The 18,771-nt window shown below is 43.5% G+C and overlaps 1 protein-coding gene across 4 annotated transcripts in view; it reads left to right on the top strand.

Annotated features, from left to right (window-relative positions):
• The window catches only part of atp9b (ATPase phospholipid transporting 9B), a 43,661-nt gene that overhangs the window by 10,094 nt on the left and 14,796 nt on the right, over nucleotides 1-18,771 (top strand). For all 4 annotated transcript variants that reach the window (XM_076105448.1, XM_076105450.1, XM_076105451.1 and 1 more), the window contains 9 exons: nucleotides 412-463; nucleotides 2,786-2,880; nucleotides 5,679-5,759; nucleotides 7,211-7,286; nucleotides 9,306-9,382; nucleotides 12,010-12,170; nucleotides 12,480-12,622; nucleotides 15,750-15,862; nucleotides 17,591-17,842. In XM_076105448.1, coding sequence (XP_075961563.1) covers nucleotides 412-463; nucleotides 2,786-2,880; nucleotides 5,679-5,759; nucleotides 7,211-7,286; nucleotides 9,306-9,382; nucleotides 12,010-12,170; nucleotides 12,480-12,622; nucleotides 15,750-15,862; nucleotides 17,591-17,842 — 1,050 coding nt within the window. The remainder of the gene's footprint in view (nucleotides 1-411; nucleotides 464-2,785; nucleotides 2,881-5,678; nucleotides 5,760-7,210; nucleotides 7,287-9,305; nucleotides 9,383-12,009; nucleotides 12,171-12,479; nucleotides 12,623-15,749; nucleotides 15,863-17,590; nucleotides 17,843-18,771) is intronic.

The raw sequence follows: 18,771 nt of genomic DNA, 5'->3' as shown, positions 1-18,771 counted from the left end.
GAGGAAAAAGGGGATTTTTAGGGGATTTTGAGAAGCTGACCAGCCACTTTAAAGCAGATAGAATAACTTCACAGGATTTGAGGCACAGTGTAAATCAGTGTTGGAGTGAGTTTTGCTTCACTGTGACTGTGAAACCGATAATGCACCTTTGATACTATAAACCTCCCAATCACATGTTAAGCATGTGATTCTTTGGTTTCAGCTCAGCCAACATGAAATGTAGCTGCTGCTAAATGTCCATTACTGTGGGTTAGACAGTCTTTAAGAAGCGGTTTCTCCTTCACCCTCTGGTCAACGTATTGACCTTGTTTAATTATTCAGGAAGATTCATCTGGCTTCTGTCACAGTGCTCAGCAACACAGCGCCATATGCACTCTTCTTCTTCTTCTTCTTCTTCTTTCTTTTTTGTAGAACCAAAGGATTCCTGCAGACATGATATTCCTGAGAACATCGGAGAAAAATGGTGAGCAGACAAACTGTTGGTGTAACTTTATCAATGCTGACAAGACATATTCCTGATCAGCAAAACTCCTCCTGGATTGATAAATGTCTTAAAGAGATAGTTTGTATTTAGTTGTATGAGGTACTTATCCGTAGTCGGTGTATAACCTACAGTAGATGACGGTCGGCATTCCCCAGTTTGCAAAAAAAACAAAAAAAAACAGGAGTACCAGCACGGGAGCAAGGCAGTCCGACGGGGAAGTGAAGCAGTTATCTATGCCATCTTCAAAACCACCAGACTCCATTGCCTCACAGAACCCGGAGTTGCTGGTCCTCCGCCGCCCCAATCGGTCAGATAGTTTCTGTTATTGTGTGGCTTTAGTGAATCAAACTAAGCATTTAAAACACCAAAGTCACACAAAAACACGAACGGAGTCTTGTGGCTTAGAAGAGAGCACAGAGATCTGCTTCAGTTCCCTGTTGAAGAAGACTGTCTGGCGGCAAGTCACAGCGGTGACAATACTCTGAATACATCGTGCACTTAAACGGACCGATTCTTCTTAGGCGGGCCTTTCTGTTAGGGGGCTTAAGTAGGTTTCGCTGCTGCCCCTGTCCACAGCAGCACATTGCTTGGCTCCCATGCTGCCTGCTTCTCCATACTGGGGGGCGTGTCGACCGCCATCCATTATACTCCATCAAGTATGAAAAAGTACCTCATACAAACTACTACAATCCAAACTACCCCTTTAAGTTGTAGAAACATTGATAAACCTTTGTAAGAAATAGTAATGTAGAAATAAAATAGGGTAAACAGACAGAACGCATTACAGTGGAACTTGTTGTGGCACTTTAACCAACGGTGTGAAGATCATTCACATGAGAAATGGAACTCTGTCTTTTTTTCCCCACACTTTCAGTCTTTTGACATCATTTCCACAGCGACCTGTGATTCATATGATTTATGTCCCATTCTTTAGTGACTGATGATGCAAATCCCAATTAATCAATGAGCTGCATCCCGGCTCTTTTCTAAGGGGCACCAGGAGGAAATGTTCTGAGGACATCATTTCCATCAATCTGTGATGTGTCAATATGCTTGGCAGGGAGTTGTTGACGTCTTAATGCCTCTAACACACACACACACACACACACACACACACACACACATAAACGCATCTTTATCTTTCACACATACGGTCTCTTGGACTTTGTCTTTCAAATACTCGTACACACACACACACACACACACACACACATCTCAGGGATGCTATGTGAGTGCCATTGCAGCAGAAGGAAGGCATGATTCATCCTCCTCGTGTTAATGTTTTCCATCATAGGTAACCCTCCAGGGATGGTTTATCGCTGCCCTTTGCCCTCTGTGTCAAATAGCTGCTCTCATCCATCAGTTTCATATGTAATAATACCTCGGATCAATACAGGTCACGACTGCTCAATGTTTATCGGACCTTGCGGTGTCCACAGCAGCCACAGACGCTCTGCGTTGAGCTACCGGCTCTAATGCACTGTGCTGTTGGTGTTTGACGTGCTAGTTTATTATAGTAATGTATCAGTGTTACAAGCTGAATGGGTGTACTTTTTTAAAGATGTGTGCCATTCAAGCAGTAAGGGCTCTATTTAACACAAACTCCAAAGAAATTTCTCAAAACGGTCAAATGTCTGTTGGCTGAACATTGATTAAACCTTCAGAACCTTCCAGGGTTCCCAAAAGAAATTCAATATTTAACACTGAATCTTGTGAAAATATATATAAAATCATCGATTTTCTTGTGATACAGCCATGAAAACCTTTTGTCTTTGATTAAAAGTGTGCAAGTCATAAAAGATGAAAACCTTGTGTTCCTCTAACAAATGAAAAGTTGAATTATTAAGCTACAAACTGCACTCTTCATCAACTCATTGCATTTAGGGTTGGTCTGGTGTGACCAGCGTCTTATTGTGGCTAATGTCAGCAAACATTAGCTAGATATGACTCTGTAACTAACACTACAGAGTCAATTCACTGACTTTTCTTCTTTTTGTGTTTAGCATTTACCCCTAGGCAGCTTTTGATTTGAGTAGTCCATAGATCGCAGGTTACGTGATTGGCCTCCGCGACGTTGAGTTGCGTTTCTCCCAAAGTTGACTCTGGGAATTTGTTTTTATGAAATACCCTGCGGTTCGCCGCAGCCTAAACACACTAACCTACATTTAAATGAATGGGAGGACTGGCGTTTTGACCCACAACACCTTTTTTTTTGGTGTCCTGTAGTTGCAGCTTGTGGCCAACAGACCCAACACATCAGTCTTGATGGCATTTCTGTCCTCCTTTTTTTTTTTTTGTCAGGTTCATGTTTCATCAGAACAGACCAGCTGGACGGAGAAACGGACTGGAAGCTGAAGGTTGCTGTCGGCTGCACGCAGCGGCTTCCTGCAGTGGGGGTACGGACACATTACGACGTAGTGCACCTCTGGTAATAGACAAACCGTGTGAATGAGTGGACGAGTTGTTCCGTTATCTCTAAAAGCATTGCTCATCAAATGAAGTTGCCTGGCCGTGATGGAAACCTAATCACCGACGACAGAGAGCAGCAACAGTCTGGACCTTCCCTCTAACTGGAGGCGATACTCAATACTTCACATTTAAGTTGAGTCGATTGTTGCTGTTTTTTTTTTTGCCACTTGGTGTGATCAGAGAATTAAAGTTTCAGCAAGTCGTTTTGATGAATGAGCCGTGGCATCCGTGTTGTTGTGGAATATTTCTTATGACTAGTCGGGAGAAGAAAGTTGAGGTTTTCTATCAATATAAAGTAAAACAGAGTTTTGATGAACGATCAAGGTTGGTAAAGTCAATTTATTTGCTTGCAAGCAAAGAGAACAGTCTCACAGACACATTGCAGTGATCTGTATGAGTGCTCTGCTTAACAGTCACAATGCATGGACATTTATACTCAGACAGCTTCCTGTTATCTGCTTTAGCTAACAAGAATACACAAAGAACACAGTTAAAGGCAGGTCATCCTTCGAGCCTTAGTATACTTCATTTAAGACAGTCAGGAAGATGCTTTATCTCCTGTTTGCAAATCCCTTTGTTCACAGTTTGCCTTACAATAATCAGTTTAAACTCACAACAGACGCTTCCTTTGAAGCCACTGTGACATCGTTAAAATGACCATTGCAGAGACAGAATAGACATTCTTTACCCTCACACATCATATCTGCATGCAAAGGTTTACGCCTTTACAACTTCAGATAATGCGTCACAAAGGAAGTCAAAAGTATTTCAAACAGAGGATCTCTGTTAATCAAGGCCTCTCTGTGTCTCTGTCTTACGAAGAAGAAAGAAACAGTGCACAAGATAACAGATAACAAGACACCTGGATACTAAACTAATTAAAGTCATCTACTGAAACTACAGTTTGGTGTCTGCACTTTTAGGACTTACATTCTTTAAACCTTCACATGAGACTATGACATATTTTCCCATTACAGTGTAGAGTTTCAAGAGACGTGAAGATAGCAAGAGGCAGAAGAGGGTGCTTGATATCTGTGATGGTGGAAAGTCTGCCTGACAACATTATGGAAAGGCCCCTACAGATAAATAAACTTCTTCTTTTCCTTTTCGCTTGATCTGGTCTGTTTGTTATTTAGTGTCTCACCAAGTCTCGCCGAAGGACAAAGTGTCCTTCTGAATAATCTCATCCACTTTGTCGAATTCATTCAAATGTTCAACCACGAACCTTGAAAGTCTTTTAGATCACACAGAGCTACGCTTTCTGTACGCCAACAAGGCAAACTCTCCAACTCTTCCCAGCACTCCTCTCTCCAACTCTCACTCACGTTTCCACCGTTGCCTTCCAGCAACGAATCACATCTCACGATATTTCAAAAATGAGACTTCTCCTTGAGCGAGACTTGGTTGGACACGTAAACAAACAGGCCGGATCGAGCAAAAGCAGCAATTCAGCCAATACTGAACCATACAATTTAAAAAAAAGATTGTCCCCATTAGTCGCTTAAAAAATACCGAGCTTACTCTTTAAGTTTGATAACCACCAACGACTTGAGAGTACTGACTACATTCAGACTTGTGTCTGCTCTAAAACCACTCAATCATTCCAATTGGCTGTGCAGCCGCACTGATCTCTCTTAATGCGTGAAGATGCCCCTGAGTCTCTGAGCATTGCTCTGTGAAATGCCGGAGCAACACTACTCTCCGATGGGGGTTCAGTAAAATAATCCTCCCTGCTCCTCTCTGAACCGCTCTGCCCCATGTTCTCACCAGGAGAACACGATCTGAGCATGACTGAGGGCTGCCTGGCTCTAACAGCCCGCTTAACTGAATAATTTAATATTTACACTCAGTTTAGTTCCAAAGAAAAGGTGTTAGGTGCCTGACGGGCCAAAGACTGCACTCCTACATGCTGGGATGACTGAGAGAAGCAGATGATTGAAGACTTATGGCATCCAATAATAAATATCCAATATTTATTCTAAAATATGAGAGCGCAGGTCCATTTTGCACCTGAAGGGAGAATGGAGAAACTGAAGGTGCACTCGTCTTTTTGTTGTCTCACTTGAGGACCATGACATGTTCATGTAAGTGGACCTTCAGTTGAGGTTATCTTGTGAAATCATCATTTCCAAGGTTGGGAATGAATTTTCATGCTTGAGGACAATTATGTCTTTGTAGGAGTTTAGTTGACACTGAAGGATTGCAGCGTGAATGTAAAGTATACTCAAAGTTCCAAAAATCATACACAGCATTACGGCTGAAACGATTGATTGATTAGATGTCAACTATGTCAAACTAATCTGCAACTATATTAATATTTGATTAATCAGTTTGAGTCATTTTTAAAGAAAAAAAAAAGTCAAAATTCTCTGATTCCAGCTTCTTAAATATGAATATTTTCTGGTTTCTTTACTCCTCTCTGTTACAGTAAACTGAATATCCAAACAAGACATTTGATGACGCCATCTTTCTCTCTTTTCGACATTTTTCTGACATTTGACCAAACAACTAATCGACTAACGGAGAAAATATTTGTCACATTCATCGACAATCAAAATATTCAATATTTGCATTCCTACACAGCACCAAGCAAAAATGTTTGTCACTATAAAAAAAAAAGAAATCTGTATGTAAAAGAATCACTAACTGTGGTAATTGATTAAATAAGACTTGTGAGTTGTATATGAATGTATTAATGCTGCTCCTTCATGCCTCCTTGTCTCAGGACCTCTTCTCCATCAGCTCCTACGTCTACGCCCAGAGGCCTCAGCTGGACATCCACAGCTTTGAGGGGAACTTCACGCGGGTACAGTAGCTCGCTGACGTTTTTACGACCCGTTAAACACACGCAGAGTATTTCTATAGAGGCCGGGTTGACATAGAAGACGTGTATCACCGCTGTGTATCACCGCCGTGTGTTGACAATGAGAGTCTGTGTCCATCCGGGCCTGTTGTTATCTCAGGCAACCATACATCTTACATCACAGGCAGGTTCTCTCGCAGCTCCAGCTCCATCCATCCCGTCCTGCTTGTTGCTCGGTGAATTTTTTTTTTATTAATAGCAGATTAGCGCAGCCCCCACAGAGAGCAGAGCTCCAGTACAAAGGGAGGCTTTGTGGCCCGTCTTCACTCTTGGCCACACACCAGGCTTAGTGAGCGAGCACTTCCTCCGCTCATTCATCCTCCGCGGCCTTCCTTTGCATAGCGTGTGCTTTTAGTCTGAGCAGGATGGGGGGAGAGAAAAAAAAAAAAAAAAGGGTTCCCACAGATCCGCAGCAAATGAACTTACCTATTTATGAGGGTTTCTCTTTTCTTTTCCTCGAGACGGATATGGTGGCTTTGTTTCTGCGGCCTATATCGAGACCCCCTCTGCAGTTATGAACGCTGCAGTGCGATGCCAATGTCAGAGCGGTCGAGCGCTCTGCAACCTGCCATTTATTTTTCATGCACCTCTTCCCACGTCTGAGTGGATTGACAGGATGTGGCTGCTTAGGTATCATAATTATCATATCGGGCAGGCAATTTGAGCCGAAACTGGAGCCTCGACTCTGCACTCCTGACTCCAGCCATTTCCAGCTTTCTTCTTTATTTAAGAGAGAGGGGTAAAACAGAAGGGGGGGGGTGAAACAAGAGGCTCTCCAGGGGCTTTTTTATCACTGAAATCTCATCTACGTGTTCTCTCTATACTGTTTTTTTAAAAGGAGCCTCTATCGCCATGCCAGTTCTAGTGAAAGTATTGATAAAGGGACCACTGTATTGCTTCAGTCTGCACAACTGTGTCAGGTGCTTGTGAAAATTAATGGCACAGAGGAGCCCGTGTGGGCTCTCAGCTCAGCTCCTTTTCCTCACCTCGAGACAGCTGAAAGGTAGAATTCAGGCAGAATTTAGTATATACACAGCTGAGTATATAAGTCATTGCTATAGTATTTCTGATCACTACATGGACTGTAAAGACATTCCTCTGAATGTGAGCCAAGGTTGAACACGTTTTACTATCTTTTTATAATGATTAAATCAAATATTGTAAGAGCCTTCCGAATTAAATTCTGTCAGGAAGTGAAAGTTGAAGCCTGTTTCAGCTTTTTGAAAGATCATTTATTTTTTATAAACATTAATGGTCGTGGTTTTGTTTGTTTGCTCCAGGCCCACACTGAACAATGCTAATTAGTTAATTCATTCATTCAACGTGGCTTTCTGTGCTTTGCACTACACTGCCCTACCTTAGTCACACAAGCTTCTCTTTGTCTTCCCCTGTAGGAAGACGCAGATCCACAGGTCCATGAGAGTCTGAGTATTGAGAACACGCTTTGGGCCAGCACAGTTGTTGCATCCGGTAAGTGAATGACATAAGCTTTTATTACAAGTCTGTTTTTTATTCCTTGCAGCCACAGCGTGTTGGTTCCCAATATCACTGTAGAGCGGCTGATTGGGTTCATGTACTGTTTTATTTATGGTCTGGTGCCCGTTGAATCTCCGAACATGCCTTGTTTGTCAGGAAGTAATTTGAACATATTAAAGCTGCTACGAGGAACTTCAATTTTGTGTTGATTTTGGTGTTCCTGTGGAGGAAAGCGGTAGTGTTTCCGAGCACCAGAGCCTTGACAGTCGGCTACGCGCTGTTCTGGTTCTCCCGTGCCTCCGTTCCCGTCAGCGGGTCCAACATTACACCCTGGTTCTCCAGCAGCGTGGTGTCGGTGTCGGCTCCCAGCGGTACGGAGAGGTGAAGCTCTGCTCCTGGCCGGAGGAGGAGACGCTGCTGCAGAGCGCTGAGCTCCCCTCCGACTGCAAAGCCGGATCTGGGTCTGTGCGTGGCGGGCTGGTCGCTGCTGAAGGCCCATTACTATATTGAGACCGTTCATAACCAGTTAAACTAACTTGAATTAACTTTAAAATACAAAAGGAATGTTTCCATCCACCTGTTTTGTTTGTGCAATTATAATTTACGCTTTAGAAAATGGAGAAAACAAAGGAAAAAATAATCCCAAGAACATTTTATGTAGTTGGGTGAAAACATCAAACAGTCGACCCTGTCCTGCCTCTTCAGTTGTACACAGAGCGTTCATGACTCACCGTTACAGACAACTACTCCACCAAAAAACAGTGCTAGTAAAAAGAGTCAGGGTGCTGGGAGCGTATGTAACCTCACCGACCCTGGTTCAAGTCTAGACAGGGGCCCTTGTTGAGTTTCGCCCCCCCCCCCCGTAGTGGCGCACAGCAGGGTAAATGTGGATCACAGGAGACACATTTATATTCACATAAACGTAGCTGATGGCTTGAAACCCTGAAACAAAAGCGACTCCAGTCCCTCCTCGTCATTGTGCTCTGTGATTTAAGTGATTCCTCTTGTCACAAAGAGTCGTAGCATTAAACCCCGAAAGGCGTTTGATTTGATGCTGCCATGTTGTTCAAAGAATACCCAGAGTTGAGGTAATCCTCCCTCGCTCCGACTTGGCGATTCCCCACAGTAAGGCCTGTGTCAGTTGAGTGTTTGTGACGCTCTCAGCGACGGCCACACCATTGATTTGCGGTGTTGCTCTCCCCTCTGGCCTGACCTTGACCAGAAGAACAAACACACACACACTCGCACTAAAAAGCCTGACTTAGACCCCTTACATCATCGCTACTCGGGAATGTCATTGTCCCTCACAAGCCTCTCCTTGACGGACTCTTCACCGGCATTCTGGGCACTTGAGCCGGCCCGGGATCGCCCTGCATATTCCCTCTCTCACAGGCCCCAGTCCAGCTGTGACGAGAGAATTGGTTGTTCGCATATTCAAATTGAAGCCCCTCTGCATGCTGAGCCACAAACCATTTGTCACATGGCCCGATATTTCTGAATGTAGAAGTCGACGAGAGCAATTCATCACCCCTCTCTCCTCACCACTGGTCTCTTTCCGTCTCTCTCTCTCTCTTTCTCTCTCTCTCTCTGCTCTTCACTTTCCTCCTTTTATAGTTTGGGGATTTCAGGGGCTGTATTTCGTTTTTATTATTGCCTCTGCTCTCCCATTAAGCTCATTTAATATTAATGACTCATTAATCCTCTGTAATAAGGCCACCGTAATGAATTGGCAAATAAAGATGGCAGTGTATTGATCAGGTTTTATGAGCTTCCATAGGGTGGCTGAAGGCCCCGAGACTCTAAGCGTATTAAACTCCTGTCTGTTGGCTTGAGTGGCAATGAGACTAAACGGCCTCAGCTCAGCCTTATTGTGTTTCCTCTCATGCAGTTCATCTTGCTTGACCAAGATGAGTGTGTGCACGTATGTTTGTGTGTGTGTGTGTGAGATGGTGATGGTGGGGGTGGGGTGCAGTTAATGAGCAGCATTACTTTCCTTGTCTCTCTCCTTGGCAGGCACGGTGATCGGGGTGGTGATCTACACGGGCAAGGAGACCAGAAGCGTACTGAACACGTCCTCTGCCAAGAACAAGGTGAATACTTTTTATTTTTTGTAAGTTTGTGATTTGTTTAGCACTTTTTGGTCACAGATACTTTAAATGTGAGGGTATTTTTATTTTTAAACAAATGATGTCCAAGATGACATCTTCAAATGTCAAATGACGGATTTGCACTGATTTTGGGGTCAATTCAAGATTTGTTGTATTTTTCATGCATTGCCCAAACCAAAGGCCCGTCAGGTGATGCCAGCATAAATACACATGTTTTGTACAGGCTTCAAAGGGTGAGACGCCTCTCACAAAGTAACATCTGTTCCAAGTTCCCCTCTCGCCATCGCCCCCCCCGGCCCCCCCGGCCTCTAATCACTAATCAATCACTATGGCGAGGTGGTTTTGTAACCTTGACTTTCTAGATAAAGTTGGACCTGTCAATGCAAAAGGTCAACGCCGGCTGCTAATTAACCAAAAGGGAAATTAACTAACCGAGGATTTAAATGACATTTTCTGCAGAAAGTTAATCCCGCGGAATCCCCATCGAGTGTTTTGTCCCCCGATCGGGGAGATTAATGAAAATCAGATTCTAAATATAAGATTTTACCTGGAAGATAGTGGAGCTAGATAGAGGCGTGCATCGGTGGGATCTCAGAGGCAGCGCTCCGGCCGCGGCGCATCTGCCGTGACTTTTACACACAAAGTTCTCACCTCACAGCAGTCTGCACCGCTAGAGCTCTCTCCGCGGCACAACACGCTACTTCCCCTACTGCAGCACAGTTTTGACACCGTTGTCTTTTATTAAGAACGCTGATGTGGCCGGTCGAACAGCGGTGGGCGGGTGAAGGGGGGGAGGGGGGGGGGAGGGCACTGTTTTGTGTAAGCCCGACAGCTGAGAGGAATTCAATATTTCAAGGAGATGATGTCAGAAGTGCCAATATGGAGACTGGAGATTGGGGATGGAAAGTCGATACAGTGTGGCTAAAGTCGCAGGAACGTTTTGGCCTCATATAATCTGTTGTGACACCGGCCAGGACAATGCCTGCACTTGATCAATCTGACAGAACAGTCGGCCACGGATTCGCTCTTTGTCTCGGCATTGTGAGACGGACCTCCGTCCGAGTAAAGAGGCAGAACAAAGTCATTTGACGAGAGGCTGCTCGTCAATAAGCAGTGTTTGTTTGAAGTACATATCCAAGTACCCAATACTCGTCTCTCTCCACACGTCTCTCAGACTGTTGGAAAAAAAAAAAAAAGTCAATTTCAGTTTATTTTCTTGACTTTCTTGATGTGCAGAGGCACTAAACAACACACTACTTACTGAAGTCTCGATATTCTTCGGTTTTAACTCGATGAATATTCCCGTGGCAACAGTTCTTCATCAGAGGTACAAGCCACACAGCACAGGCTGATTGAATCATTCCTTTCCCTTTTAATGGCTTGGAGATGAATAGAGTAAAAAAAATGCACTTCTTTTTTTTAAATTCATTGATAGCATCTTTAGGTTGAGGTAATTGAGTCCTTTTCCCCTCCCCTTGACTGAATGAATAATGACTTCATCTGATCCCCGGCAAGGCTTGGAAAAATTTTGACCAGCCATTGTTCAAGCAGAAGGGGATCCTTTGCTTTTCAGGCACGCACTGTGCTCTCCGTCCTAATTTTTACTCATTTTAATCCACCCAAACCCTCTATTTTTCTCAATAGCTCAACCATGAACCGTGTAGCGAGGCGCTGGGGTGGGGAGATACCCTTCTCCTCTGCGCACCCTGCTTCTGGGACTTTAACAGCAACTGATAAATCAGTCACACTGGTCTCCCAGCTCTCCCAGTCCTCAGGGGAATGGGCCTGGTGGGGGTTTGGGGCGGTGGAGGAATTCCGCTGCTTTTTATACGCGCTTGCCCCCCCCTCCCCCCCTTCACCTCCCCTCCTTTTCAGAGCCGGTTCCTTTTATTTGAGGGAGGAGAGATGTTATGTTCTGCTGTTTTTGTAAGCGTGGTGCGTCAGAAGAAAGCCCTCTGTGTACAGGGCTTCGCTGTGAGCGCTGCCAGAAAAGGGGAAGGGCACTTCTTTATTTGACATCTTTTTCCCACATGCTCCATTGGCTGGGAGATACACTCAAAAAATAAAGGACAACTCTGACCCCCCTTTTTTTTTTCTCTCTCTCTCTCTCTCCAGAAAGCCATCTCAATATGGGAACTTTATCTATTTATCTGAGACCCTTTGACCCTCCGTTGCATTCAAGCACAATACTTCAGCATGACAATAATGCAGCTTGTGGTTTACCACAAAACAGTGCCACCAATAAACGTATTTATGTCGTACACATGGTTTGCATGATAAAAGCCTGCAGCTAAGAATGTCTTTCACTGGCTTTCTGTAGCATATTGTAAGGCTTTGGGAGCAGATGGGAGCGTTACAAAGAGTCTTCTCTAGCGTAAGCCGTCGGAAAAGGAAAAAGATTTTTACTCTTAATATCCAGTCAAATTATTTGATTCCAGTTGAAGGAAAACCTCACTGTCCTCAAGCGGAGCAGTGTAGAATGGACCAAACCTAATCCACACACGACTGTCTTAATAATGAATTCCATGCTAACCTGCTTAGAGGAAATTAGTAGGGCGGTGATGTTGTAATGTCTGCTGTTTTGACCTCTGACCTCTTGTTACCCACAGGTTGGCTTACTGGACCTGGAGCTGAACCGCCTCACCAAGGCCCTGTTCCTGGCCCAGGTGGTCCTGTCTATTGTCATGGTAGCGGTGCAGGGGTTTGTGGGTCCTTGGTTCCGCAACCTCTTCCGATTCATCGTGCTTTTCTCTTACATCATCCCCATCAGGTACTTTCTTTAGAGATTCTCTTCATTCTTTGATTTTGTTTTTGTTTTTGTTGGGACCATAGCCAAATAAATATGGCTGTATAGTGTTTTTTTTTTTTTCAAGCAGAACATTTGGTCTCAAAATGGAAAAAAATAAATGCAATAAAATAGAAAATAATCAACCCATGCTTTGAAACCATAGCTCCCCATCTGTTTCTTTTTCTTTTTTCTCAAACATACCAGATCTTTAATTGAGCTTTTGTTGCATGTTTTTATTGTCATTAGTTCTGTGATACATCACAGCTTTGGCTTTTTGTTTCCCACGTGTAGCTTGCGTGTAAACCTGGACATGGGGAAGTCGGCCTACGGCTGGATGATCATGAAAGACGAAAACATCCCCGGGACTGTGGTGAGGACCAGCACCATCCCAGAAGAACTGGGCCGGCTCGTCTATCTGCTGACAGACAAGACGGGTAGGTGTCCACACATGCTGAAGAAATATTACCTCTACAGTAGATTTAAGTTAAAGCCAAATTACAACTCGCATCAGGAGGGCAACTGGTTTGCATACAACGTAGGCTGTTCACGTTCTGATGGCAGAATGTGTCTACTGTAGGTGTAAAGGTTTTATAGTCAACACTTATTTTGGGAACTCAAAAAAGCACGATCACGGCTGTGTTATCAAGCATACACAACATTCAGATCTCTTCACTGGCTCCCTGTAGCATTTAGGATCCACGTTAAAATACTCACTCTCACTTACAGAGCACTACACGGTCAGGCTCCTACATACTGTATGTAGCTGATCTACTTTCACCCTTATTCACCCGCCTGCGCTCTCGGGTCAAACATGTTAGGTTATCTGTCCCACGCACTCGCCTTAAGACCCGTGGTGACCGAGCTTTTGAGGCAGTAGCACCGAGGCTGTGGAATGCTCTGCCTGCACCCCTACGCTTTGCAGATTCTGTGAACGCATTCAGAAATCAGTTCAAAACTCACCTCTTTAGACTGGCGTTTGGGTAAAACCCATGTCCTAGACCTGCTTTTAAACCATGTTTTAATTTTGTATTTTCTGTGTGTATGTAAATGATTGGCCCTTATATGGTCTCTTTGTGTTTTTTATGTTTGTAATTCTGCCCTGTTAAGCACTTTGTGACCCTGCGCCAGACATGAATGCATATCAGGTGTTCAGTGGAATTCACTTTCTTAGTACAATTAGAGCTCAATCATATTTAAAAGAGCTGTAACGTGATAATAGTGGAACCTAATGTTCCACTGATATAGGGCATAAAAAAGAAGCACAATAAAAATAATATATATAAATATCATGTAATAATCCCAATAAAATGCACATCACATCACTACAAGTTGGACTAACATCTCCTGTAAAATTGCACTTTGCTCATGTAAGACCTCATACTTTGATACATCATTAATTCACATTACAACTAAGCCACTTAATTGCAGTTGAACAATAAGCTTGTCAATGTTGTGAGTTTAACAAAAGACCTGCGGACCAAAGTTTCACCAAATCTTCTGAATTTGTGTTGTTTATCCTCCTGGCCTGATTTTCTAATAACAAATAGCCGCTCTTTGCTAACGCTAGCCAGTGTGCCAGAGTGATAAACTCCTGCGGTGGCCCGAACATGCTTCTTTGTCTTACCCCGCTGATCTAGGTAGGAATAGATTAGCTGTAGAGCCTATTTATCCAGGTTGATAGTTAAAGCACATGGAAAGAAGAACAAACAATCAATCCAATAGAATTGGTTAACCCCGTGGCTCTAATGTTTTTGGGAGGTAGATGCCCTCTAATCAGCTTTATGCTCTATCGGCACACATTCTGGCAACAGACATCCATTAAATCAGGCCGTTGCCCTCGTTTTCAAAGTTTGTTTTTCATTCGCTCAGTCTTTTTGTATGCGATGGTGTGTCTTGTCTGTTAGTCAGAGAGGACATGCAGTCCATATTGGTAATGAGATTAGGTCAATGAGAAGGCAGTCACACCAGCCTGCAGGTCCCATGATGCATTGTAGGCAGTCCTCTGGGGACAAATGGTGTGTGTGTGTGTGTGTGTGTGTGTGTGTGTGTGTGTGTGTGTGTGTGTGTGTGTGTGTGTGTGTGTGTGTGTGTGTGTGTGTGTGTGTGTGTGTGTGTGTGTGTGTGTGTGTGTGTGTGTGTGTGTGTGTGTGAATGTGTGTGTGTGTGTGTGTGTGTGAATGTGTGTGTGTTCGTTCTTGTGTGTGTGTGTGTTCGTTCTTGTGTGTGTGCTTTCAGAGATGTTAAGTGGCTTTGAATATATTCTATTTTTGCTATGAGGTAGTGGCTGTGTGATTTAAACACCTCTGATGTATTTTTACACCTGGCAGTCTAAGCATAAATTCACCATAAGGATTTTCCTTTTCTTTAGTTTTTGCCCTTAACTGCTTAAGTATTCCCTTATGTGTCGCTCGAAGGTCCTTAGTTAACATTTTCCTCATACTTTTAAGGGACCCATACCATTCTCTAACATAGACTGTATATACGAATGGGATGTAGTCACCGTGACATCCCCCATTAGTTCACCCAATAGTTTGGCCTTTTGATCGTCGCCAACTTTTTTTTGCCACTAAAAGTGACACGAGAGGGTACAGCTAAGTACATCCGAACTCGGAATAAGACATTTCCAGGCGACCAACGTGTTATAATTATCTTTCATGAGCTGAAAACAGACTGTGAAAGGGTTAAAGTTGAAAGATGACCGGACAACGCTGTGGTAGCGACCTGTCAATCACCGTGTAGCCCCGCCCTAAAGCATACCCTGCTTTATGGTCTGTTTGACTCTAAATGGACCATCATTTACTAAATGAACATCATGCTGTATTGAAGAAGACTTGAAACAAGAGATTGAGACCATAAACTCATGTTTACAATGTTTACTGAGGTAATAAATCAAGAGAGAAGTAGTCATTTTCTCATAGACTTCTATACAACCAGAGGAGTCGCCCCCTGATGGTCACTAGAGAGAATGCAGCTTTAAGGCTCTTCAGCATTGGTTTTACTTTTCATACCTGGAGGTTGCTGCATGGTCTCCTAAAAGTGAAATAATTTATTGGACAATGGCTGAATTTAACTAGCTGTTATCGTTATTGGCTACATTGTGACCAGCAACTTTGCAGCTCGCTGTAAGATAAGCCTCTGGGGGGCAAGAGGCTATATTTGTGGGGTTCAGCGGATATCAGGGCCAAGACTTCTTTTTTTGTGTGCTGTGACGATGAGTTGCCAGATTATTTTTCGGCCAATGCGTTACACCTCTTTTTCTTTTTCTTTTTTTTTCAAACGGACTGTTTACCTGCATTCAACCAAAGCTGAGTGGAACGTGATTGGTCAATACTACCCAGACTACAAACGTAAACCAGACCATTTCTGGTACCAAAATCTTGTCCCGTTGCCATCAGATTCTACATATGAATGCGTAATCTGTTTATAGAGATTAGGCTGTGACAATACCAGAAATAAGAGCAGTCATGATGTGAAAGACGGTAACGGAGGAGTACTATGTAGGTGATGTCATTTCTTTAGGATTTGTTTGTAACTGTCTAAACTGGTCTTCTGAACATGCAGGCACTCTGACACAGAACGAAATGGTCTTCAAGCGGCTGCACCTGGGAACAGTATCCTACGGCACTGACACCATGGATGAGATACAGAGCCAAATAGTCCAGTCATATGCACAGGTAAGATGTTCATTCAGGACACTGTAGCGTAGAGTTTCTGTGCTAACTTGGGAGTGGCTCATCTTTCTCCTTTTTATTCCTTTTAGCAGTATGAAGTTATTAATTCCCATTAAATAATATAAAATTGACACGATCCGGTGTGCAACACTGGACAGAACCAACGAAATGAAAGCCGAACTTGTCACTTACAGGGACAGGATATGTTTTTTCCTGCTTATTCAGGCCTCTCCCTGTAGATCACTTTAATCCATTTTTATATTTCGCTCAGGATGCGTTTTCCAGGAAAGGAGCCCGTGTTGCTCATTCATCACGCAGCGTCCCCGAGCGACTCCACATACTGTAAGCAAGTGTTTTCCTCGCCGTGCGGCTCAGATCTGGCCGCAGCCTCGACAGAATGATATTGTTCCGTTCTCAGCCAGCTCCGAACAGCTGGTCGACACTGAAACCATCTGCCCCACACCCTTATGTGTAATCTCAGCTAATGAAAAATGACTAGTCTTTTTAGAGCTGCACAGCTGAGGCAGTGCAGAGCGGCAATGAGTTGCTGTTTCTTTACTGTCACAGCTACATGATTACAGGACGCTTCTTTTAAACATTATTCCATCCAGATTAGTGCAGCAACTAACAGTTAATGTCATTTCATGTCCGTTTTATCGACGAATCAATTGACTGTTTGTTCTATAAATCTTTAAAAATAGTCAGAAATAACCTTTTTTTTTTAATTTACTATCACATATGACAAAGAAAAGCAGCAACTTCTCACATTTCTGATGCTGGAACCAACGAATATTCTGCTTTTTTACTTAAAAAGTGATAAAACAAGTATTTAATAGTTACAGATTAATTGTTTCAGCTCCAATCGACATGAGGACAACTTTAATCATCTGTCAACTCTCTGGGCTACAGAGATACAGAGATGTTTTATGATGTTTGTACATCCGAATATCAATCGCAACCCCATTTATACCTGTTTTTTACTCATAACTTTTATATATACATAATGATGCATACACATTAAGGTATTTAAAAGTTTTGTTGGACTAGTTGAATAACTAATATTTTATTACCTAATCCAGCATAATTAGCCACGTTTGTTTGACACAGACCTGCTGTCTAATACCTCCGCTGTGCATTCACTGACATGCACATGTAGCTCAGACACTAAACTCGTCCGACAACACGACCCGGTGATCTCTCCATTGATCTTCCAGTCACTCTTGATGAAGGTTGTCATCCCTACTGTACTCCCCTCGCTCGCTCCCCTTCCTGGCAGGATCGAAGGTCAATAATAAGCCAAAATCAAACGCTTCAGTAGAGCGCGTCGCCCCCCGTCAAACACAGCTGGGCTGTCTGCCTGCTCGCTAGTCACGACCCACTTAAACTGATGGCTGATGTCAAAACAGCGGAACACATAAAAGGTCCCCGAATCAGATATGACACAATGGAGTCGGTGATACACCACTTATCGTCGCTGTGTCCAGGGGCGTCGGTGTGAATTGAACTGCGAGTGTAGGATTAGATCTAGTTCACTCCAATACACAGCTTCTTGGTCTGAAAAGATTGTGTAATGTATTTCACATCCAGGTTTTCCAACTTGTAGGTATACTGATTGGATAAAAGGATAATTTACTATTGCGACTATATTCAGCTCAGACATGAGTCACAGATAGATGTGACTGAAATGGCATCATTTCGCTCCGTGGCTCACGTTGTTTATTGCGATGCCAGGTGACCTCCCAGCCCTCCAATGGCAGCACCAGCGGCTCCACTCCATCGCGGAAGACCCAGACGTCGGGCCCGAAAGTCCGCAAGAGTGTCAGCAGTCGCATCCACGAGGCGGTGAAGGCCATCGCCTTGTGCCACAACGTCACACCCGTCTACGAGTCGCACGCCATCGTGAACGGAGAGACGGAGTCCGCCGAGGCCGACCAGGACTTCAGTGACGACAACCGCACCTACCAGGCCTCCAGCCCCGACGAGGTACATATGAGATACGGACTTAGCACGTCCAGCCTGAGTCGAAAATAGAAGTCAAAAGAAAAATAATTGGTGGTGTTGGTATTTCAGAGGTTGCTCCCAAACATTCGGCCCTTATTCTACTTGAAAGGTGTTCTATGGGTCCAGTGTCATCGTACTGCACTCAAGCAAATCTGTGTTTTACACACCAGCCGTGTTTCCATCAACGTATTTTTATGTAATGCCTCATTAGAAAAAGCCGAATAGAATCAAAGCAAAATTCAATAAAACTTCCTCAACAGCGCAAAACAGGTTTTCCTCTCGCTTGAGGTGTTTTTTAGTTTTTGTTGAAAAAGAGTTGATGCGCTGAATGAAATGCCTTTTTCAAATAAGTTCTAACGTAGCGAACATTTAATTAACATGACCGATCAGCTCTTTCTGTTATTGGCCTTTTGCCAATGCTCATAATTCAAACCGTTTCAAATCACCTTTGTTAGGATTTGTGGATGTTATTAGAACAAACATCAGTTCTTTACATTTTGACGATCATTTGACTATTTTCAGCCTTTGTTCTAAAATGCTATTTTAGAGAGATAATAAACAATAAACAACCAGAACCAAATTGAAGCGGGAGATTATCAGAAACTCTGTCCCTCTCCACAGTTCCCTGTCTTGTCTTAATGTTTGATTGGTGATCCTGAATGACCCTGGTTCGTCATAATAGTCATTTCATGAACACAAAGTCGGGAGGTCACAAACTCCTCTTCGAGGTTAAGACACCCAATCGTCTGTATTTGCTTCCTGAGAATTTGCCGCTCCAGCTGACGGAAGAATGCAGCACAGAAACGATCCCCGAAGGCATCCCTATGGCCGTTACTCCGTGTAACCCAAGAGCTTTTATGGCTCAAGGTGCTACTCAGCCTTTTATATATATATATATATATAGCCCTCTC

This window comes from Anarhichas minor, unplaced genomic scaffold (genome assembly GCF_050575085.1).
Source record: "Anarhichas minor isolate MPS153535 unplaced genomic scaffold, ASM5057508v1 ptg000033l, whole genome shotgun sequence".
NCBI lineage: Eukaryota > Metazoa > Chordata > Actinopteri > Perciformes > Anarhichadidae > Anarhichas > Anarhichas minor.
The sequence above is the reverse complement of the archived record's forward strand: the minus strand, read 5'-3'. Positions and strand labels throughout refer to the sequence as shown.